The following is a 23,201-nucleotide window of genomic DNA, read 5'->3' on the forward strand; positions in this document are numbered from 1 at the left end:
AGAGGACAGGGCGGGAGGGGTTGGGGGGGGGCTCCTTTCATAGAGACACAGCAAAATGAGCAGCACCACCTAGTGATGGAGTCACATTTTAGTTTAGAATCTCTTCAAAAGGTTTTTCAGATGCTGAAATGGTGTAAGTGATGTGAAGAGAGTTTAAAACTGAGGTGAAGATCGTCCAAATGCTTTTTAGAATTGTTAAGCTACAGATTTTAGATTTCATAGCATTTTTCTTAACTAACATTTCTGGAATTGTGAACAAGAATCAGGTTGTTTGCAGTCTATTCAGATCTCAGTTGTTCAGTTTTCCTACTGCAGTGATGAATGTGCAATGTGCAGGTCCTGCCACTTTCCCTCTGTGGAGTCTGCGGAGATGTTCAATCTCTTGTTTATATCTGTGGGTAATAATTATCATCATTTTAATATTTATTTTATTTTTTAATATTATAACCTTCAATTTTTTGTTATTTTTACTTAAAAAAATACATAGTGACCTCCTGACCTGCTTAGGTGGTTGTTGACGTAGTCCTGCAGCTCTGACACCTGAGCCTCTGCTACTGCTGCTCTGCTGAGGAGAGCCGCTCGCTCCTTCTCTGAGTCCAACTGTTGTAAAAAAAAAAAAAAAAAAAGAATCAGGAAAATGACAGAACTTTTCAAAGGGAGGATGGAGGTCTGAGAGTTCATAGAGTAAGGAAAATTTGGGGTGAAATACAGGATCATTTTGCCTGTTTTTACAGTAGTGATGCAGTTACCTCAGGTGTAACTTCAGTGTTTTAGTGAATGTTTGGTTTGTTTTTCCACTTTATTGTAGCTTTCTTTTAAGCTTTTTCTATAATGTGTTTTTGCTTAAATTCAAGATTTTCTTTTGGCTATTGTTGTATGGGAACTATTTAGCCTTTTTTTTTCTAGCTAAGTTATCCCCAACTTTCTAACTTATTATTTAGCTATACTGTCCTCTATTTTCCTTCTTCGTATTTTCTAATCTTCTTGCCCGTTCTCTAGGTCTACATTTGCTGCGGCTAATGTATTAGCTGTTTTGGCTATCTTTTACATGTCTTGGGGTCAATGTTTAGCTAATTTTGGCAAATATTTCTGGACCTCCTTTGTGTTATACACAATTTCTTTAGCCACATTATAGCTTATTAGCTAAGCTTCAGTTGTTGCTATATTTCAGGATTTTATTTTTTATTTTTTGCCTACCGTTTGTAACTTTTTTTTTTATTAAACTACTGTTGATCTTGTTGTATGCCAAACAGACTGACTTTGATACACTGTGATTGGGCTGTGATTTATTTTTTCCTGGGACTGACTTTTATCCCAGCTGGCCATTTTAATTAAAGTATTGAAAACTGTAACACCCATCATAACAGTACATTATCTAATATTCTAAGGAGGGCTTTCAGCCGAGCCCTTCCTTATCTCCTACCCAGCTGGAAATCCCATGGAAGCACAGATAAACCTCTGATGTAAATGAAAAACAAGTGCAGCATGTTTACCAGCGTGGAGTCAGTGAGTTCCCTCAGCTGTGTCCTCATGTCTAGCCAGGATTCCTCACACATCTGCTGCACTCGTACCGTGCTGATAAAGTAACATGATTTATTTATTACATACTTGTACGTTACAGCGGTCCTTTTTTTTTTATTAAAGAAACTAAAGAAGTGCCACCTACCCCTGAGAAGACGGAGTATTTTCGAAAGGTACTTTAAGGGCAGCCATCTGTAACCGGAGAGAAGTTACGGCTGCTTGTTGATGATGGTGTGGCATTTTTAACATTAGTTGAGACCAAGGGCCACAAAATAATATCACTGTTAGGAGGAATTGCTAAATTAACATCAAATAAAACACAACTTCAAAGCCACTGTCTTCTGTGTACAATATAAACACGTAACACATCCCTCGGTGTGGACATGATCCTTGATTCACATTCAACCTCCACAACAGTCACTCTATACATCTCTGTGGGTCGTTCCTGTCAGTGCTGCTCAGACAAAAGCACAGACACAAAGAAGGATCCCTACAGACCAAACACAATCCACTGGATCCTCTTCAAAGCGGCCAGTACTCTCTCACACCACACTACCTCCTCTCTGGACGCCTGCAGCTCCATCTCCAGCCTGGCCTTGTCCTGACGGAGGTGTTGGAGCTCCGTCTCCGTGTCACCTCTCAGCTCACTCTGCTCTAGGCTGAACTCAGCCTCCGGAGGTCCAGGGTCAAGGCCAGTGTCTGGTCTGGCTAAGATCTGCTCCCTCTGGACCCTGGGATAAGATCTACAGATTAGAGTCTGGAGAAGTTCAACAAACTTCACTGTGTAGTCTGACACTGCTGAGATAACTCTGTGCTAAACACGTGAAAATACTCTGAGCTTCACCTGTACATGATGAGCAGAGCCTGGTGGGTCCTGGCGATCTTCTGCAGTCTCTTCTTATAGGAGCGAGCAGCCGAGGTCAGCTGTTCTTCTCTGACCCTGTAGGTGGATCGCACGTCCTGCAGCATGTTCTCCACAGACGTTCTCATCTTTGTTCCTGCTGGACTTTTACCTTCCCCAAGGCCATCAACGTACAGCTGGGGAACGTTGGTTATACCAGTGGTGAGACACTTTTATCATTTGACCACCAAATTTAAAAAAAAGAATAAAGAGCTGCATGACACACAGGAGCCATAGGTTGCAGACCACAGAGTCATTGTGAGTAAGAAAGTTAGCTTAAATTAAAATTTAAAAATAAATAAATAAATACATGTAAGAACAAGTAACTGGATCTTTTAAACTGTGCGGGGTTGATAATAGATGGATATTTGAATGTCTCACAGTCAAGTCCTGTATGTAACACACCAGCCTCGCACGATATTCTTCATTCAGCTCTTTGACCTGGAGCTGAAGCTGCGAGTTCTGCTCCTCGACTTCCTTCACTTGGTTCTGGTAACACAGCAGGGCCTGGGTCAGAGTTACACAGACGTGGTGTCAAATTTCCCAGCATTTACTTAGTCAAAAGTCATACAGACAGTATCAGTGACTCACGGCGCTCTGCCCAGACAGTCTCTTCTGGCTGTTACGGATCAGTTCCCGGTTCTCCTGGCGCTCCCTGCTCATTGCTGCCCTGATGACCAAACAGATGCTCAACCACATGAGAGCAGTGACCGAAATCCACAGTCGGCCACATCACAAGAGGAAGCAAAGAAACCACATCACACACGCTGAGTGAAACCAAAGCCCAGAACCCAAATCAAAGAGGAAACCACAGAGCAGATGCATGTGGGACGAAGACAGAGACGTACAGTGTTAGTCAGAAGACAAGGTTTAGCTGCTGTTTGATGAGAAGGAACAACAAAGATAATCACATCTCCTCCTCATCAGGTTTGGGGCACAAAAAAACCCACAAAAAAAACAGTGTCCCTCACACTTTTTCCTCCAACTTCCTCTGCTGCTCCTGGTAACTGTCCCTCAGGCTCTGCAGCATCTCCTTCATTTCACCCTGGTTCCCCAGAAGCTGAGGAACAAAAGCTGGATTAAAAAGTACAGTTACTGAAACCCTTTGACCCAGTTATCTTAAATTCGGTATAAATTTCCAAAGCTCTTTGTTGTCTTTCCATTTATTTGGCCTGTTTCTACATATCTCAGGCTCAGGTTTTTGTTATCCTTTAGCCATGTTAGCTAATATTTTTTAGCTATTTCTGACCAAGATTTAGTCTTTACACCCTTTTAAGCAAAAAAGAAAAAATATAAATAATATTTAGCATTGTTGTGATTATGGTTGGTTGTTCAGTAACTATTTTTTTCTTTGACTTTGGTGTTTATATTTGAAGTGTTTTAGCTAACATTCATCAATTTCTGGGATAATCTATTAATATATTTTATTTAACTTTGCCTATGGTTCAGTTATTTCAGGTTGATCTATCTTTCATTCTTTGACTACTTTTTGTTTTTTTCTGGCCTAAAGTAAAGCTATTTTTGTTGTTTTTTTATTGCTAACCTGTAGCCATCTTTGTCTCAGCTTATCAGTGGTTTCATTTTACTATATTTTACTTACTTTATCAACTCGGTTGAAATGATTCATTTTCTACTTGTAGAGAAATACCTACCGTTTTTTGCTCCTGGTCCAATGCTGCCAAATCTTCAGGCTTCATAAAAGTACATAAATAGATTTAATAATGTCAGGACCACATTTGACATAAAGTCATTCATTCGTCCATTCATAGGCCACTCAAAGACACTGACCCACCTGAACTCTGTTACATGACATGTTGCTGATCAAGGCTTTCACTCTCTCCAGTTCTCCATGAAGGCCCTGGGTGGTGGTGTTGACACTTTGCTGCTGTTCCTCTAGCTGTCGCCGGAGGGCGTCCTGAGCCTGGGCCAGTGTCAGCAGCTCCTTACTCAGGTTCTCACTGTTAGCTAGCTCTTTCTTATGAGCGTCCATCAGTACCAGGTAGCTGTTCTTCAGAGAGGTGAACTCTTCCGTCAGCTCCTGGCCGCTCTTGTCTCCCACTTTGAGTCGAGCTTCCACAGACTGGAGTTCTCTGGACAACTGGTCTCGTTCCAGCTGCAGCTCTGCAATCGTACTGTCCTTGGTCAATATCTGAGAACAAGCAACACAGACATGAATCACTGTTGTTGTTGTAAACACAAGTGGGCTATAGCAATGGTTTCTGAACACTGTGGGCCAGACCCACAATTGGTTTGGACAGGAAGTCGGTTTAAATTTAAGTTAAGTTTAAATAGTGAATTGCACTCTGACCTTTTTTTCTCTTATTGTCATTTTTGACAAGTTGTGTATACTTTTTACCAGCATTTTGATAGTTTTTTTAATGAAATGTTATTATTATTATTTTTTACGTTAAGCTTTTTGTTAGCTATTTTTTTAAATTGTTAGTATTTCTGGGCTAGCACCTTTGGGATTTCTAGCTTTTTGTTTTTTAAACATTTTCAAAAATAATGCTTTATTATGAGGAGGTGTAAAAACTGTAAAGCACAAAACAATCAACTAATTTATTTAGGGTCTGTGATGATGGCTAATTTTGAGCAACTCCTTATTTATATTATAATGACGTAAAATGTTATTCTTTAACAGTTTTGCATCACTTTAGGTCATTTTTGATCTTAGATTAAGTATTCGCTCCATTTCCAAGCTGTTTCTGCCATGTCTTTAGCAAATTCAAATTTTATATCAAGATATGTTGGCTAATCCTCGGCTATGTTTGACTGCTGTTTGTGTCTGACATAAATTGTAAATTAATTTTGGAAATATATATATCAACTTTCTGGAGCCCTTTATGTACAAAATTTACTATTATCTCATTGTTATAATGTAAAAGTAAGAAAATAATACACTGTTTATCCAGACATTATTACCTTGTTTTTCAGCTCAAACTTCTCTTCTTCAAAGTGTTCTCTGAACCTGTTGGTCTGAAGTTTTTCCTCCACAAGCTCTTTGGAAATCTAGAATTTAATATATTAATATTAATAATAAAGAAAATTAGCCGATGTTGAAATATAGTGAGCCTCAGTTGATGTTTAAGACAGTGAAGGTGCAGTACCTTCAGTTTTTCCTCCTCACTCTGGATCAGTCTACAGGACAGGTCTGTGTTGGAGCTGGCCAAGTGGCCCAGTCGGCCCTCCAGGTAGCCCACTTTGGCAATGAGACGTTCATTTCTGTCACAAAGCTGACGCTGAGGGTAGTTGAAGCAACAAAAGGAGGATTATCTTTCATTGTGTTAAATCTTCGAATTACAGAAGAAGAATTTACTCACATTTTCTTCTGTCAGAGCCTGGAGTTTCTTCTGAACTTCATTAATAGTTGCTTGCTGTGCGTTAGTCTCCATCTTTATTCACTGTACTGAGCTGCAGCTGATCACAGATTTACAACCACTGTAGCCCGCAGCAACAACAAGTTGCTATGGTGTGAAAGCAAACACACAGTCAGGCTGGACAATGTGGTTCTCTGTGTAACTAAACACAGACAGAAACAACAGAACCCTACGTTAAAACACTGTACATAGAAGATTATCTGAGCAAATTTAACTGGAATAACTTTTATAATCTACAACTTCTAATGACTGTCGCTCAGATTATTTTTTTAATTTTTGCAGTAATTTTAGATGAAGCTGTCAGCGGTCAAAAACACACTGACATTGATAATAATAATAATAATAAAGAAGCTACTATTAAATGTTATAGAGTTTTCTTTGAAAAGAACATGCAGCGCCCCTTTAGTGTGACTTATTTAAAAATAGGTCTTTGGCGCCCTCCTGTGGAAAGACAAAACAATGTCAGCTCCAGATATTTTTTAAACTTTTTTTTTTTTTTTCAACTTCAGCTCAATAGACAGTACACAGAGAGGCGGTAAAAACAAAACAAAAATTGACTCACTACAGCTCTTATTAATCATTAGAAATCAAATTCATTTGGGTAATTGTGATAAATAAATGTTATGTTGCGATAAATGTTATATTGTTACTTATCAGATATTTATTATTATGGTTTCCACTGTAGCTTGACGCCCTGGTGTTTGAACTTCGCTATAAAATAATACATTACTGCTAATTAATCTTTTGTAAGTTTGTAAATTTGTTGCTAATAAGCTCATTTACCATTACAGTACAGTACAGTGACGTAAACTCATCTTTTATATTATAAAAGGTGAGTTTACGTAAGTAACACGTACTGTACGTATAAAAATTATACTTAGGTGTTCATCTTAAACATATGATGCAACAGCGTCTCCTTGGTGTTTAATTTAGGAATTATCGATCTTGGAAGATTCAGACATGTAGAACCCTCTTTATTTTGACAGCAAATTCTGATTTAGTCTTTTAAATAAAACGCTATTTAGTTGTTTAAATAATGATGCCATTGTAATGCAAAACTGTAATGCCAAAATCCCAAAGAAATAGTCCTTAATGTTTTAGCAAGTCGACCATAGCGTGGCTCTTTCAGCACTGGAAATAGATTTGAAAGAACATATGCTTTGGTTGTTAACGTCCAAACGTTTTCGCTGATATTTCTGTGTTGTTTGTGAGACATACCTTTGCCCTCTGTTTGTGTGCATTATGGGAAATCGCTGCTAACGAGTGAAGCCAGTTTTGAAACTTTTAATTTGCCGCAGCTGTGGCCCTGTTTTGGAGTGATCAAACAGACACACGATGTGGTTCGTTCTGATTGGCTTTCATCTCCATTCGTCCCGCCCTAATATTTTTGTCTCCTTTCTTGATTAGTTCATTACATTTGCCATAGTTTTCGTCATCATAGCGGACTTTTTATTTAGTTTTCATCCGTGAGACTGTGTTAACAATACTTTATTTTACCCACGAGTTAATTTAAATATATATATATATATGTGTGTATATATTCAATTGACTTATTTGTTTATCATTTAAAATCATTTACTGAACACTGACTTATATTAAACAAAAACTACCTTTTCTATTTATTTATTTTTTAATCGAACGCTGAACACTGGTGTGGCCTTGCAATGAACTGAAGGAGGCAGCAGAGGCCCTCAGATCATTAGAGTTTGGGCGCCCTGCTTTAAAGCTTCAGTAGGTCTTGGTTATAACAGGACTTGTGCAACACTTCACTATCTTCCTGTTGAAAGACAGGAAAAGATGATGGAATGATAAATCCTTTTGGTCCGGAAAGTCCCCAAGTCTTTGTACAGTCAAAAGGCCTAAAAGAAGAACAGGCTATTTGCACAGAAAGGATGTAACATTATAGCAGACAGATGTTTTCTATTAACAGAACAATGGCCTTCTCGTATGGATTACACACTGATGCACAGTCCAATAAGAAGAAGTCAGTCTAATATCTCACCACCCCCACTGTGCTGTGGTTCCAGTGTTTCTGCTGTCCTGACATTTCCCATATTCCCAGGACACACATGTGACACATTAAGCAGACAGTCTTTTTTTACACATATCCTGGCCCTGTTTCCCCAAACTGCTGTGTAAATACAAAGTCATAGAAGTGAAACCACATATTCATAAACTGTTACCAGAAAAGAAACATAACATGTTTTGGTGCTGATTTAGTCTGAAAACATAGATATATCAAAAAGGTTTTTTTTTTTTTGTTTTTTTTTTTGTGGCATTTTGGCACTTGTTGTTAGTTCTAAGCTTTCTTTCAGCTCTCAGTCATCTGTTTTTAAATGTAACACGTGGTAATCTGTTTTACCTATTTTGTTCTTGCTAACTTTTAACAATTTCTGGTCCAGCCTGTGGCTTCATGGAAGCTATTTTTTAACTTATGTTTTGCTAATTTTGGTAAAAACTGGACATATACTTGTTTTTTTAATTGACTTTTAAAACAATGATTATAGCTAACATTTGGCATTATTTTAGCTAATATGTTATTTTGGCCTACATGGTATTTTGGGTTAACTTTTAACTGATTGATTGTGGGCCAATGGTTTCTGGAAAAAAGGTTAGAAGAATGAAAGAGTTAAATGGTGAAAAGTATGCTTTATATTAACATAAAAATAAATAAAAATAAACCTAAGGTGGCTGAGAGTTAACCAAAAAGTATGGTTATGGTTATCAATAAAACCGCAAAAAGATATGTAAATATTAACTTGGTTATTATAAGTAAATCACAAAGCATAGAAGAAGAAAACTTAGAAAAGCTAAAAGTTAGTTCATAGATAGCTATTACTTTGTTAAAATTAGGAATGGAATCAAAATTCACATTGATATGTTTCATCAGAGGAAAAAAAAATCACGTCCTGTCCTGATATAAACTTTATAAAAATATGTTGATAAAATCAAGAGACATCCAGGCTATTCTGGCCTGTCCTTTTTTCTGTCTTTGCTTTTCTCTTGCTGACGCAAATCAAGCCCTCTGCCCCCCTTTATTTTGCTTCATTTCCAAATTTAAGATTCCACAGCCATCTGGTCTCTATTTGCAGCCCACTCCTCCTCCTCCTCCTTCTCCCTCACCCCCACCCCCTCTTTCTTGCATAGCCTGATACAGATGTGGGCTGTTTATTAAACTCAAGCAACAGGAAATACCCCAAATCATCAGGGGCCCTGCTTTTAGAAAAGGGGAGAGAATAGATTCCAAGGAGGACCAGCATGAAAGAGACCAAAAGTATGATTTTTGGCTGTATATGGTCACAAAACTCTCAGCCGCAGAAAGTGAGGTATTTTTAAAAAGAGCGGAGAAAGAATGTGCCCCGCTGCTCACAGAGCGGTGAGATCTAGAGAGCCAGAAAAGGAAAGACAAGAGAAGGACCAGGTCTACATTTGGCCTCTTTTCCCATCCTCTCTTTTCCTCTCAGGAAACACATCCTGTTGCTGCCCGACCGCAGTGGCCAATATGTTTGTTGCACAGGAGAACAAGAGAGAAAGAGGAGTTTAATAAACGCCCCCTGGGTTCCAGACAAAAGGATACACAACAGTGACGTCTAACAGGGAGTCTTTAGGACATTCTCACTCCCTACCTCACACTCACACACTCACACACACACACACACACACGCACTCTCACCTTCACATACATAGAGGGGGAGGGGGTGGAGGCTGCCTGCTGCATGTGTGAACTGATGTCTCGCATTGTGACAAACAGCAACTCTCCCACACTTCAACTCTGACCTCCAAGAGTGCAGGGAGTATTAGAGGAGCAGAGGTTTGTTTGAGGAGTCACTGTGGACGTTTTGTGCCAGACAGGCAGTGGACGATCTTCACGTCAGGAGACAATCTCGGGAAATTTAAGAAAAGCATTCAAGCATTCAACCCGCTGCAGCGCTGACTGGAGAATCTGTGTTTTCATTGCAACAGCTGTCTGCAAGGGCAGAATGTGGAGCCACTGAGCGGAAAGTCAAAGCCAGGTCTACGTGAAAAAGGAAAGCCGAAAAGGAGAAGAAAACAAGGTCAAGTTTGAGATCAAGCTGCAGCCAGACGGAGCCAGTGGAATGGACCAACGTGCAAGTTGGATTAACCCCAGCGTTCCTGCAGTGCTGTCTGAAGAAGAGGAAGGTTGAAGATCTGGTGCCAGAACGACATTCAAACACCTGAAGGACGATGAATGGAGATGTTCTTTAGCTGAACCTGAAGAAAACTCTGACATAAAACACCTCTGCGTGAGTTGGGATTAAACACACCAACGGCTAGAGGAGAAGGAGGTGGAGGAGGAGGAGGAGAGGAGCCAGGGGCCCCAGAGCACTGCTGGTGCAGCGGCCCCAGAGCAGGAGAGGCACAGGAGCGGCCAGGACGCTGAACAGGACCAGGGTTCCGAGGGGGGCCTCGAGGGTGGGGGAGAGGTGGCGGGCGTCGGGCGCCGTATGGCCGTGCAGAGGCTGGTGGTGGCGGCTGTGACTGTAGCCCTGCTGTCCCTGATACTGAACAATGTGGCCGCCTTCACGCCCAGCTGGGTCCTGCAGGCCCTGGAGGACGGCCGCAAGAGGAGCGTGGGACTGTGGAGGATGTGTCCCACTGGAGGGGAGAGGGGACGCGATGACTTTCAGGTCGGGAGAAGGGGGCAGGGGACGCAGAGGCAGTGTGTGACTCTGGGATGGGGCTCGGAGTACGCAGGGTACCAGGAGTCTCGCAGCACGGTGAAATGTAAGTGTCAACTCTAAAGTATCCAATCATTAATATTGGACTTGAAGTTTTTTGTCAATTAAAAACATTGACATGTTGGTTGTGTTTAAAAGTATAATCTAATGTCTGTTCTACTGCAAACACAGTCATACAGTAGGGCAGAACGGCAGTATTCACTGGAACTAAGCGTTATTTACTTTGACCTTTTTTGGAGTAATCAGTCATCAGTGAGTTTAACGCCATGGGATTTTGGTCTCAAGCTGTTTTAATTTTCTATATAGATAGATATTTCTCAAATTGCAGAAGTGTAGAACACACACATACACACACACAGTATACATATGCGCAGTAGCTTGTTGTCAGTACTTTACAACACCACAGTAGTAGACAAACCAAGTCTAAATACTCTAATTTAAAAAGGGTTTGCATGACCATTTTGAAAAACACATATTTTTATTTATTTATTCATTCATTTGTCTTTTTAAACGAATAAGAAAAGCTATTTTTCTTTTTAGTTATTGCGGTTTGGATTTAACTGCCAACCTCATGGCAGTATCTTAAGAACAGAGGCAGCAGTCCATGCTGGTTAGTTAGCCTCTCTGCCCTCGTATATTGGGCGAAGCGATACTCCATGGCAGCTAGCCAGGGTTTCAACAATATATCTACACATCTGAATGTTTTAGTTGGCTGTTGTGGTGCTGTCAGTAGTGGCCGAGCAGAGAGTGTGTGTAATAGAATGACTGTTGGAGCTCCATTGAGAACGTTTCCCAAGTATAAGAATGAAAAACATGGAACAGCCTCTCAGCAGTCTGACCCTGCTGCTGCATTCATGACAAACGTCTGACTAGAATTGTGTGACAAGTCCGTTTTAGCAGTGAGTTTAACTGCAGCTGGACTGGTTTGGAGTTTCTCAAGGACACGTCTCCTTGGACCTAGTGATCTGAATACCTGACAGGAGAGAAACTGTGTGGAACGGTGCAGGGGTTGACCGTTGACATAGTTGGTTCTACCTGAGTCAAGGTGTTTGTCTTTGTTTTTCTGAGTTCTGAGAGTTGAGTTTCCCAGAGGAGAGAATTCAGGATGCGACGACAGATGGTCGGTGCCTTAACCTGCATCCTCCGTTGAGTGATTGTTTCTCCAGGTGGATGTAAACAGATTCTCTCACTCCCCTCTGGTGGCATTCTTCTTCTCTGGCAAGAATGAAGGCATTTTGACAGTAAAGGCAGTGTCTAAAAGAGCTGCTGCTGTAGCACGTTTAACTCTAACTCTTAAGAATATCAATGACAAAGTTCCACGATTCAGTTTGTATTTTGTGTAGACTCCAGATGTGGAGATGTGACACTCACATGACATTCTTTTTCTTCTGGTCACTCAAGTGCAGTTTGACATGATGCGAGCGTGCAACCTGATGGCGACGGTGGCCTTGACGGCCGGTCAGCTGATCTTCCTGCTGGGTCTGATGGAGTTGCCTTTCATCTCACAGGAGTCACAATGGTGGGAGGAAGCCATCGCTGCACTCTTCCAGTTGGCCAGTGAGTATCAGTGACACAAGGTTTGCCTGGTTTAAACACCTTTGCATCACTAACAGTAAAGGAGTCTTTATTAAACAGTGTCATTAAGTTTATGTCACTGAGGAAAAAAGTAGAAGATTCAACAGGAATAAAAATGTAAAAATGCAAGAAAAATGTAACGTTCTGTAATGAGACTAAAATATTATCCACAGCTGGAAAGACAGCGTGGGAAGACCTGCTGAAGTTAAAAATAAACAGCAGAGTAAGACAGACTATAAAAGGTCTACACTGTCACAAGACCTCAATCAAGAGACAGGAGATTTGCATCATGGGTATTTAGCACAAAGATCTGCAGCAACCATGTGATTCTAGTTTGAACAAAGTAAAGAAGAATTAATGCAGTTGTGAAGACAATGGGAGGTGTTCCTAATAAAATGGCCCGTTAATAAAATCATTCACTGTACTTGTTTAATATAGATATATATTTCTGAAGAAAAGAAGAAAGAAATCTTCCAAAACAGTAACCATAGTTAGTAGGATTCAAGGATAGAGATGGGGTGACATCCACCCATGCATCCATCCAATCATCCATACTGTGTGTACATCAATTCATCCATCTCGACATCCCTTCATTCACGTATCACGACATCTATCCATCAACCCATCAACCCATCAACACATGCATCCATCCATCTGTACATCAATCCATCAAAGCACCTCTAAATGTATCCATTCATCTATCCCATCTATTTATCATCCATCCATCCATCTATCCTGTCGTCCTTCCATCTAGTCTCTACATCCATCCATCCATCCATCCATGCATGCATCCATCCATCCATCCACCACAGTACACCCATCCTACAGCAGAGACTTGTCTCAGCCTGCTACGTCCCAGTGTCCCCGCTCAGGAAGTGTGCTGAGCTGCTGCCTGCTGTGGTCCCTCTCTGACTCTGTATCATTGTGGCAGAGCAGAGTGAAGGGGACTCTCTGCTGTGGGTCTAAATTTAGCCTCTCAGCCCAGAATCCACGGGCCAGAGCTGCAGCGGGCCAGAGAGCGACTGTCAGGCGCCAGGATATCCCTGCTCAGGACGAGGAAATGTCTGTGACTACCTGTTATGCAAACCCCTGAGCTGAAGAAGGAAAAAGAAGGCAGGGAGGGAGGGAGGGAGGGGAGAATGGACGGGAAAGACAGTTTTCGACAGGGACTGTGTTTGTGTCGGCAGTGGCCACAGGGTTTATGTGCATGTGTTTATGGTTGGCTCGAGCAGATAAGTGTTTGTCCGTACACATGGGGATTTCCCTCTGACGGTATACATTAGAATGTCTGTGTTTATGACATATTCAATGGCGCAGGAAAATAGTCTGGTCTTTATCATGAGCACAGATGAGGGCCGAGGGCGTCCACCCTGGACATTTCATACATAAGTCAGATAACACATGCTACAGTAGGCTATCGGGCAGTTCACTTAGCTCATTAGCTTTTGGAGACATAATCTTAAAAATGGAGAATGATGCATTGGATGCTGCATACCTGAAGAGATTAACTCAAACTGAGGCTCAGCACTATCTAAGACCTGTCCAAGATCTGTCAAAGGTCAGCAGACGGGGCAGTAGACACATCTATATTTACTAATTATTTACTAATTAATACCTACTTAGAACAAATAGGGAAATGTATGGAAAAAAGTATGTTCTTTTCACTCAAATCAAAACTTTTTAGAGGTTATCCCAACCAACTGTTTAAAGTTCCCTTCAATTACACCTGACATCAATATTGCAAAATACAACTAAAAACCAAGCAGAAAGAGGTGGAATTTTTTTGAAAAATTCAATTTTTTAAATTACAATCCCACAAGAGGAAAACAGATGACAAATTAAATATATATATTAAATATGTATGTATTAAATGTATATAATAATATATATATATAAATAGTCAAATAAAACCACAACAGCTGCATCATCAAACAGGAAGATACATGTGTTTTGAAACTACTGTCTATATATTTTTAAATACACATCAGGGTTAAAGAAAATAATATGGGTCACATATAATTTTACTTTACTTTGGAAAGTGACTGGGTTTTATAATGAAAAATGTAAAACAAAAAAGAAAAAAGAAACAAGTTTGCTACAATTATACGCTAGCTATAATTAAAATGTATTAAATCTCAAAACGATAAATAATAAAGTTTTATTGCAGATAAAGATCCAGCCATTTTATTCTGCATTTGTACTTCAGGCCTTCCTTTGTTTTGACTTTGTGAATGAGTCTGTTCAGAATGAATGGGTATATTTTTACCCATCAGCCTCTTTCTCAGGAATGTTGTCATTCCCCGACGTGCCAAAATATCCCACAATTCAGAACAGATGCCCGAATAACACTATCCAATTTTGCATATTTTCCCAGCAGATTTCCAACTGAGAGCCAAAATATGGTCCGCGTCACGCCTGAGGACAGATGTTGAGATTGTGTTTACTGTTGAAAGGGCAGAGTTTAAATAGTTGTATTCACATTTGACAACTTCGTATTTCATGTCAAGACCTTAAATTTCATTGGCAATATTCCTGGAATTATGGATTCATTCCATCCAATTTCGTGCCCTTTAAGAATAAACCAAGACAATAGTTGATGGAAGAAAAACAAACTGGCCAAAGTGATTTCCAAGACCTGGCCTTTAGATAAGAGTGGCTCAGATGTGTCTGTGACACACCGTGTCAAAAGTCCTGCGACTACTTTATAGCCACCTCGAAGGTTAGGGTGTGGAGAACAGGGAGGGAAGGAAGGAAGGATGGAAAGAGGAAGAAGGGGAAGGAAGTTTTGGGAGATAAGTCCACGCCAGAAAAGAGGTTCACACAGCCCACCCTGGTTGGTTGGAACCCGAGGAGATCATTCATTTTCTTGGATAAGGAGCCAGACAGGTTAAACATGACGAGAGCCAGCAAACAGTTGCATTCTTATGTGCGGTAGACACGCAAACATACGATTGTTCACATCCTCACGGAGAACAATGACAGCCATCTTAATACAGAGATACAGAGAGAAGTACAAATGAAGCCTCCCCTCCTCAGTGGTCACTCCACCTGGTGCCGCTGACGGACACAGGAAATCGACTGATTCATATCCTAAAACAACGACATCCTTATTTCCAGGGATTATTTTTGGTCACTGTATTTATACCAGTGTGGATGAGGCTCAGACATGAATAATGGTCCGATCACTGGCCGGCTCCAGTCTGCACTTGAACGTGGTCAGATACGTGACGTAGACTTTCATGTAGGTCTAATAATATGGACGGGGAAAAAGGCGTCGGCCCCGAGAGACATTAATAACGCAGATAAAACAAGTGATGGATCAAAGTGAGCAGCATGGAATGGAATGTGTGGACAGGAGTTCCTCATTGCGTGAGTTAAAGTACTGGGAATCAAAGAAGTCATGAGATTAAAGTTCTCCAACGACCTCAGCCTGGGCAGAACTTTGATCTCCCCATCTTAGAAGTTTTTCCTCAGAGGAAACAGACTTCTGAAGTCAGAGAGAACAGAGAGAGAGAGAGAGAGACAAACAGACAGAGAGAGAGAGAGAGACAAACAGACAGAGAGAGAGAGAGACAAACAGACAGAGAGAGAGAGAGACAAACAGACAGAGAGAGAGAGAGAGACAAACAGACAGAGAGAGAGAGAGACAGAAAGACAGACAGACAGACAGAGAGAGAGAGTGAAAGAGAGACCTGGTTTCACCAGGTCACGTAAGGTCATGACTTTACAGTAGTCATTGGACGAGGACACTCGACGCACACAACCATTCACACCCACATTCAGACCAATGGTCCATTTACTGTCATGGTTTGTGAGTCAGCAGGTCGTCTTGACTTTTTGGTATGTTCTTTAACCCACTGGCTCAGCAGCCTGTGATGTGCCGGTGTATTAGACATCAATTATGTTTGACCAGCTGTTCCTGATGAAATGGCCAGTAAATGTGTAAACCTTTCAAATTTGTCCATTCGCAATAATAAACTTAACTGCTGATCTGCAGCAAAAAATATGAAAATTGGTTTAAAAATATAGAATGTATTAATGTAAAGTTGGATGAGGAGTTTTTCTAAATGCCTTAAAGGGACAAAAGTCTGGTCAAATAAAATGTAAAACACAGAATTTAAAATAAATAAATAAAAATAATATAATAATAAAATAAATATAATAATTAAATCGTTGGTAATAGTCAGAAGTGATTAAACACAGCCACGAAATGACACGACTAAAGTCTCCTGCTCTCATTTCTGTCCAGGTTTTGTGCTCGTGATCGGACTCGTCACCTTCTACAGGATCGGACCGTACACACACCTGTCCTACTCCTGCTACTTGGACATAGCTGCTTGTCTGTTGGCAACCATGGCAGCCGCTATGTTGATCTGGAACATTTTACACCGCCGTGACGACTGCCTGGCGCCCAGTGTCATTATCATCAGCCGCTCACTGGCGTCTCCTTTTCACCCCCGTCTGGAAAATGACTATGTGGAGTCACCGTGTTGAGTTCTCAGAGATTCTGAGGACACTTCTGTGACTCAACTGCAGATGGACTGACAAATGTTTATTTCAAAACTTGCCCCTCAAAAAAATATATAGATATAGATATAAGAGCAACGGCTGCAGCTCACAGGCCAACAGTCGTTTTTTTAATATTTAAAAAAACAAAAACATGAAGCTTTAGATATAGATCAGACTCTACTGGAGTTTTTCCAATAGGACTGGAAGTACCTCACATGTACTGTACATGTACTGTAAGTTTATGGGACTGTGAGGATATTCATCACTCAGTCATGCAGTAAATTAATATCATGGTCTTGACCCAGAATTCCTGGTGTTCATTATTGGGAGCTGATGTTAATTTGGTTGAATATGTTCTGTTCCTATGGAGAATCAAACAAGACAGAGAGATTATGTGTGAAACTACGTAGAAATAGAAGCAAAGTTTTGTTTTATCTTCTATTTTACTCTAAACTTTACTCTTTACTCTGAATTGTGATTTCCTGAATTGACCTCAGATTTTTCTAGGTTTGAATTAGACCTAAGAGAAACCAACAAGAAACAAAAAAAGCTGACGTTGTTACTTATTGGTTTATCTCTGGGTTTATTTTCCAAAGGTTCCAAACCATGAATTAAGTCTAAATTTTCTCTGGATTTTTTTTTTTTGCACCCTTCTCCTGACTGCATGAGAACTTTAATTATTAGATACTTTTTTGCATCCTCCTGTCTGATCTTAAGACATTCTTACATCTCAGGGTTGTTCAAGAATTGGTTTCATCATCCATAACTGGAGCAGAGATGGTTAGCAAAAGGCTACGTCCATTTCCTAGCCCACCTGGTACAACCGGTGTATGTAAAAAAATGAATCACAGATGTTTGGTGACCCACGTCAGTATCCGTACCAGTACCAAATGTGGACCACATACAGTATCCACCTGTTCTAAACTAAACCTGGTCCTCTACTGACTCCACTCTGAACCAGTCTGATCCAGGAATATGCAAGAAAATGGCCCATTGAACAGTGTGTAGCCCAGATGTTGGTCACCGGACATCAGATGCAGACCACTGTCAGCTACAGTGAGGGCAAAGTGGAATATGTTATAGTCCACAGTATGGAGCAGCCCCAAATCTTCCAACAACTTTATTTATCCAGACCCGGAAGAACTATGGATGACATCTGCGTTAACCTGCTCCTGATGAGAAGATCAAGCTGGAACTTGACCTGTTTTCTTACATATGCACTTATCAGACGGTCTCCTGTGGTATTAGAAATTGGAAGGTGTAGAATACTATATTTTACCAGAATACCTCATACGTGTTTTATGTCATTTTAAAGCTAATTTCAACTTTAGTTAATATGGATATAGAAAATATATTTATATATATACAGTAGGTTAACTAACAAGATGAAGGCAGAAGAGTTCGATTCAAGCATTTAACTTTTTCACAGGGCATTTTCAAAGCAGTGACAAATTTTCACAAAAACGCGTTTTGTATGCAACAAAAATTCAACTTAACAGTTTTAGCACTACTTGTTAAACTAATGGCAACAAATGTATGGACAACAAACTGTTTTTTTGTTTGTTTTGTTTTTAAAAGGCACATTTTACCACTTTTTATGACTTCCTCCCATGAGAAACTCTGCTCGCTTGTGGTACATATTGTATACTTTAAATTATACAGAATAACACTGTTGTGTAAAGAATAGTGCTATCATTAGTCTTCATTATTAGTGTTATTATTTTAATTTCTATTATTATTATGACCATATTGTATTTCCATAGAGGACTCCAGGATTCTTTCCACACTAGAGGCACATTGAGATTATATTAATATATCATACAAATGCAATAAATCTACTGGGTAATATTCAAACACAGTGAGTGATGGCATGGATTTTCTTATTAGTATTTTTTTTTTTGGAAGCTCACAGATGTGCACTCAACAAAAAGAGTAATGTCAGATCAGAATAAGAATAACAATAATAATAATATCAGATATTCATATTTATGTTAATATGAAGACTGTATGTAGTTCAACCTGACTGCAGGCCTGCATGTGAAATATTGAAAAAGATTTTATCAACAAAATTTTGTTTTGTTGATTCTACCAAAAAACAGCACATTTGCCAGAATTTTACATAAAATTAAAAAAAAATTCTCTGAATCCATCAAGTCTAGTTAAACATATTAAAAACACAACTCTCTTACAACTCATTCAGGTTATTACTGTAGGTCGCTATGGATACAAGAAGACATGTAAGGCCAAACAAATGACAAATGATATTATTCAATTAATTGTGCTGTTTCCAACCTAAACTATGAGAAACTCTGTCAGTATCACACACACACACGCACACACGCACACACACACACTCCACAACAGACCCAGGTCCCAGAAGTAACTCACATCTCTGAGGGTGGAGATCTGTGTGATTCCAGTACAATGCTGCTCTTTAAAAATAGTCATCAATGAGAAACTTTGGTAAAGCTGTCATCAGACCTATTAAATTCCCTGGAATATCCGGACACTGGGATTCTGCTGTTTTCCTGTCAGCGTATTAATGTTTGTTCTTGTGAGACCAACAAAACACAAGACTGAATCACGCATTCTGAATCACGTCTTTGAATGAAACCGAGTACAATACACACACACACACACACACACACACACACACAGGCAAACACACACACCGCCTTATGGTCTGATTCAGTGTTGATAAAAAAGACAGGGTGGTACCAGGAAGTCATACATGTGTTTAGAAAAGCACCCCCGCTCCCATAAACATACAGAATATATGCACAATTTATTTGGAGTAAAATGAAATCCGACCATTATTACACATCGTATATTATATATACATATATGTATATATATATATAGATATGTATATCTATCTAAATATATATATATATATATAAATATTTAACTTAGCTAGAAAGAACGTAGAACGTAAGTACATTTAAGTATTTGCTAACTAAACTTAGATACCAATGACCAATTATGTTTAACATAATCAAAATTTACACGTACTCTTTGGATTACACCAGTCAACCATAAAACTTTATTCTCATAAGATGTTTTAGTAGTAGTATAGTGACATTTTTTCTCAAAAAGAATCTACATAACATAACAAATAAATATGGAGTTCTTTTATTTGTCAAACTATTTTATTGTCTTCTTTTTTTAAATTTATACAAAAACATCAGAGGCACATGAAAGTCACATTCAGGCACCTGGTGACTTTTAAGTAAGGCACATTTGTCCTGGACAACATGAATATCTTTTTTAAAAAGTACAGACATATATACAATATACAAGTAGATACACATGTACATATATACAGAAAATGCTTCACCTAATTATGAAGAGACTGTAATTCTCCCCTTGCTTTATTGCAACACATGCTGAGGGCTAATAACTTTAGCCAGAGTTTGACCTCGAAGAGACACAGTGTCTGTTTGTATTAAGACATGTTTAAATCCTCCTCCACCTCATCCTCCTCCTTCACAATGGTTCTGGTGTCAATTCGATCTAAGGAAATCCCCATGCCTTTCTGCAGGGCCTCCAGACTGGCCTGGCTGATGTAGTACCTGATGTTCTGAGACGGCAGGTGCTTCTGGAGCTCCTCCAGTTTACGGTATGCCTGCGAACGGATGTCACACTTTTTTACTACTGTAAAACTCTATGGACTGGATTTCAGCTTCTCAAATTATGATGTAGTAAAACTGAAAGACAACGAGAGTTACCACTTGAAAGTTTCCTTGTTGACAGTGATGTTCCACCAGGAAACCGTAGGCATCTCCAACCCTGACTGCAGGGTCCAATTCCGGTTCCTCCAGCAGAGCTTCACAGACCTGCACAGCCTCAGCAGGATTGTTTTCATACAACCTTCAGACAGGGACAGAGTGAGAACACCCACAACCAGAACAACCAGGAGAAATGAGTGAAGAGACACTACAGAAGCGGATCTTCATCCTCACCTGCGTGCATGAACAAACTTCTTGATGAGACTGATCTTGTGCTGAAGGTCAGCTAATCTAACTTCATACTGTCCAATGGAGTCCTTTGCCTTTGAAAGACACTTTGCAGCTTCGGTCAGTGCATCAAGTGCCTTCTCATAATTTTGGTAATCATCAATTTCCACCTTAAAAAAAAAACAAGAAACAATGAAAAAGTTCACAAATGTTTTTAAATATTAATATATAATATAACAAATATCGTAAGCAACTACTTGTTGACAAATACCAGAAAAATAGTTCATCAAAACTCTAGTATTTAACACAGATAGCTTACAAACTCCCAAGGTAAGATTTTAGGTTCAGACTCCCAGTGCACTCAACATATCACTACAAGTGCTCTCAACATGGACAAGTTATTTATAGGATACCACAGTGTGCATTTATCCCCTAAGAATTTTTGGTTTGTAAAGGCAGTCACATACCTGTGTTTCCTGTTTAGTTGTGTAAAGCTGATGTGTAAACCTCAGCTTTGAGGAGCCTTCCGTCGGGGGCTACTGAATCCACTTGTTAATGAGCTCGATTTCAACAAAGCTGACACGCAAATGTGGATGATGCAGAAGAGTTTCTAACATACCGCAATCACATTCGCTGCCTGTGATTTCCTCCGAGAGGACAGGGTGCTTGGTCACACATTTGTAAATGAAAAGCGTGACTTTAGACTGGGCTGTACCGGTCGGAGCCACAGTCAGGGGCGGGAGCGGACTCAGGTGTTCGTAAGGAATCAGTTCATGTTGCACGATCTCTGCACTGATTCACTTTCTAAAAATATTTTTTTTGTTTCTATGAAATAAATAATAGTATCAAATATTAGCGTGTCAGTAAATGTGTCCTTACCTGAGCACAGGCTTCATAAAAACCAGCCAGCAGGTCCGGTGCTCTGCCTTTGGTGTAGAAACCAATGATAGTTTTCAGGATCTCTGGGTTTTTCCTCCAGTCCAGAGACTGCAGGTAGTTGGCAGCCATGATGAAAAGCTCCTTTTGACGACAGACGTTGGCAAAGAAGATGATTTTCTCTGTGTCGCCAGATTTTAGGAGTGACCTCATGGCCTGATGTAAGAATAGATAATAAGAATAGATAAATATTTATTTATTTATTTAAACTGAAATATTTTGTGTATGTTAACTTCTTGTTTTTGTTTTTACCTTAGGCTTGTTTCCTGCTTGTGTGTATTTCTTGGTGGCCAGGTGGTAGTTGCCCTGACGCATGCAGCAGTCAGCAATCCTCTCCAGTACGTCCTTGCGATCCTCCTCAGTCAGAGCCTTAGAGTCGGTCACGGTCATTCTCTCAGCCATCTCCTCTGTGATGGTCAGGTTCTGGTTGACACACAGCTCTAAGGCTTGGTGGTACTGGACACACATGGGTCGATAAGAAATGAAACACAGACTAGAGTTTCTTGCATGTAGATTTAGAGATGGCGTGACTGACCCGCCGTACCTTCTTGGCGGCCACCAGCAGCTCCACAGCCTTCTCGTACTGGGAGTGTGTGATGAAGAAATCGGAGCATCGAGCCAGTAGCGCTGCATCTGAGTTCTCATTCAGATCTTCAGCGATCGACTGAAGGGCAGCAAACTGCTCAGTGGCAAAGGCCAACTCCAGAGCTTTAGACACATAACCAGCCTGCAAGGGGGAATAGGCAGATACATAAACGTACCTCTATATCAGACAGATGAATTATTACAGTGGGTTATGAATAAAGTTTATTCAGCTTGTATGTGGGATACAATATCGCCCTCCTGTGGTGGGTTTCTGTTCATTAGTGCAGCAAGGGAGGGCGCACATTAAAAACCAACCCGCAGGAATCAAACATGTGATTCTTGCTGTAAAGTAAGATAACTAACCACTCTGCCACCATGTGGCCCAATCCTAGTACAAGTACTGTAGTTTAGAAAATCCACTCAGAGTGAGGACCAAACCTTGTGGTAGAGAGAGACAGCTCTGTCCATGTAAGTGCCTTTGTCTTCGTAGTAACAAGCAGCCTCCATCATGTCCTCTGGATTACTGAGCAGAGCCAGGTTCATCAGTTGGTCATCGAGACCGTTCTCCTTGGAGGAAAAAAAACAACAACAGAGATTTCAACTGTAGTTTGTGGGAGATATGAAACATATTTTTTTTTATCTTGACTCCATCTTGAATAACAATGCTAACTCCGTAGAACTTCACCTTGCAGAGTCGGATGGCGTTGTTGTAGGCCTGAGCTCGTGTGTAGAAGTGAACAGCCTGTTTAATGTCATCATGACCTTCGTAGTTTCTGGCCAGATGGTAGGACGCTGCTCTGTCGCCTGTTTCATTGGCTATCTCAGAGGCCTGAAGGAGAATAAAGGAGTCACAAGTTAGGGGTTGTGCAGGATTGACTTGTGTAAAGTACTCATAGAGGAATTAGCTTTTTAAGTACTGGAATTATGCAAAAAAAGGTCAATAGTTCCATAACTGTACCAAGTAAAGAGTCAGATAAAAATCTATCCAAGAGCCACAACCCCCCTATCCAGTCTTTGGATGCCTGGCTTAGACAGTACATACAGAATACTTCATATCTGATTCCACTCATTGCCTTTAAGCTCAGATCGATGACCATTTGTTGTACTTTAATGTGATTCTATCACGGTTTAGCAATTAATT

At 40.1% G+C, this 23,201-nt stretch overlaps 3 protein-coding genes across 4 annotated transcripts in view; 1 reads left to right on the forward strand and 2 right to left on the reverse strand.

Annotated features, from left to right (window-relative positions):
• Positions 1-289: 289 nt before the first annotated feature.
• On the reverse strand, positions 290-7,184 carry ccdc78 (coiled-coil domain containing 78). Its single transcript, XM_008314217.3, has 15 exons — positions 7,018-7,184; positions 5,743-5,886; positions 5,530-5,661; positions 5,345-5,431; positions 4,215-4,571; positions 4,075-4,113; positions 3,394-3,482; positions 3,014-3,092; positions 2,804-2,929; positions 2,366-2,559; positions 2,078-2,252; positions 1,667-1,713; positions 1,494-1,575; positions 500-600; positions 290-392 (listed from the first exon to the last, which is right to left on the reverse strand). Exons 2-15 carry the CDS (start codon positions 5,812-5,814, stop codon positions 290-292), a joined length of 1,683 nt encoding a protein of 560 aa, XP_008312439.1. The 5' UTR covers positions 5,815-5,886; positions 7,018-7,184.
• Positions 7,185-9,416: 2,232 nt separating this feature from the next.
• tmem204 (transmembrane protein 204) lies at positions 9,417-18,437 on the forward strand. The gene is made up of 3 exons (XM_008314175.3): positions 9,417-10,545; positions 11,901-12,056; positions 16,324-18,437. Exons 1-3 carry the CDS (start codon positions 10,266-10,268, stop codon positions 16,566-16,568), a joined length of 681 nt encoding a protein of 226 aa, XP_008312397.1. The 5' UTR covers positions 9,417-10,265; the 3' UTR covers positions 16,569-18,437.
• Positions 18,438-19,713: 1,276 nt separating this feature from the next.
• The window catches only part of ift140 (intraflagellar transport 140 homolog (Chlamydomonas)), an 11,305-nt gene continuing 7,817 nt past the window's right edge, over positions 19,714-23,201 (reverse strand). The window contains exons 23-30 of one of the 2 annotated variants that reach the window (XM_008314176.3): positions 22,746-22,889; positions 22,499-22,627; positions 22,020-22,202; positions 21,728-21,931; positions 21,419-21,631; positions 20,546-20,709; positions 20,312-20,453; positions 19,714-20,208 (exon numbers count right to left, since the gene is read on the reverse strand). In XM_008314176.3, the coding sequence (XP_008312398.1) occupies positions 20,029-20,208; positions 20,312-20,453; positions 20,546-20,709; positions 21,419-21,631; positions 21,728-21,931; positions 22,020-22,202; positions 22,499-22,627; positions 22,746-22,889 (1,359 nt within the window). In that variant the 3' untranslated portion in view covers positions 19,714-20,028. The other variant, XM_025057726.1, reaches the window with a different exon arrangement.

This window comes from Cynoglossus semilaevis, chromosome 8 (genome assembly GCF_000523025.1).
Source record: "Cynoglossus semilaevis isolate Cse_v1.0 chromosome 8, Cse_v1.0, whole genome shotgun sequence".
Classification (NCBI taxonomy): Eukaryota; Metazoa; Chordata; class Actinopteri; order Pleuronectiformes; family Cynoglossidae; genus Cynoglossus; species Cynoglossus semilaevis.

Bases quoted from the DNA above. Each gene is read 5' to 3' on its own strand.
- ccdc78 (XM_008314217.3), bottom strand. From the start codon at position 5,814: ATGGAGACTAACGCACAGCAAGCAACTATTAATGAAGTTCAGAAGAAA. The intron at 5,432-5,529 runs GTACTGCACCTT...ATTAAATTCTAG, and splicing joins GTGAGGAGGAAAAACTGAAG to ATTTCCAAAGAGCTTGTGGA. The intron at 1,714-2,077 runs GTAGTGTGGTGT...CTCCGGTTACAG, and splicing joins TGCAGGCGTCCAGAGAGGAG to ATGGCTGCCCTTAAAGTACC.
- tmem204 (XM_008314175.3), top strand. From the start codon at position 10,266: ATGGCCGTGCAGAGGCTGGTGGTGGCGGCTGTGACTGTAGCCCTGCTG. The intron at 10,546-11,900 runs GTAAGTGTCAAC...TGGTCACTCAAG, and splicing joins GTCTCGCAGCACGGTGAAAT to TGCAGTTTGACATGATGCGA. The intron at 12,057-16,323 runs GTGAGTATCAGT...ATTTCTGTCCAG, and splicing joins TGCACTCTTCCAGTTGGCCA to GTTTTGTGCTCGTGATCGGA.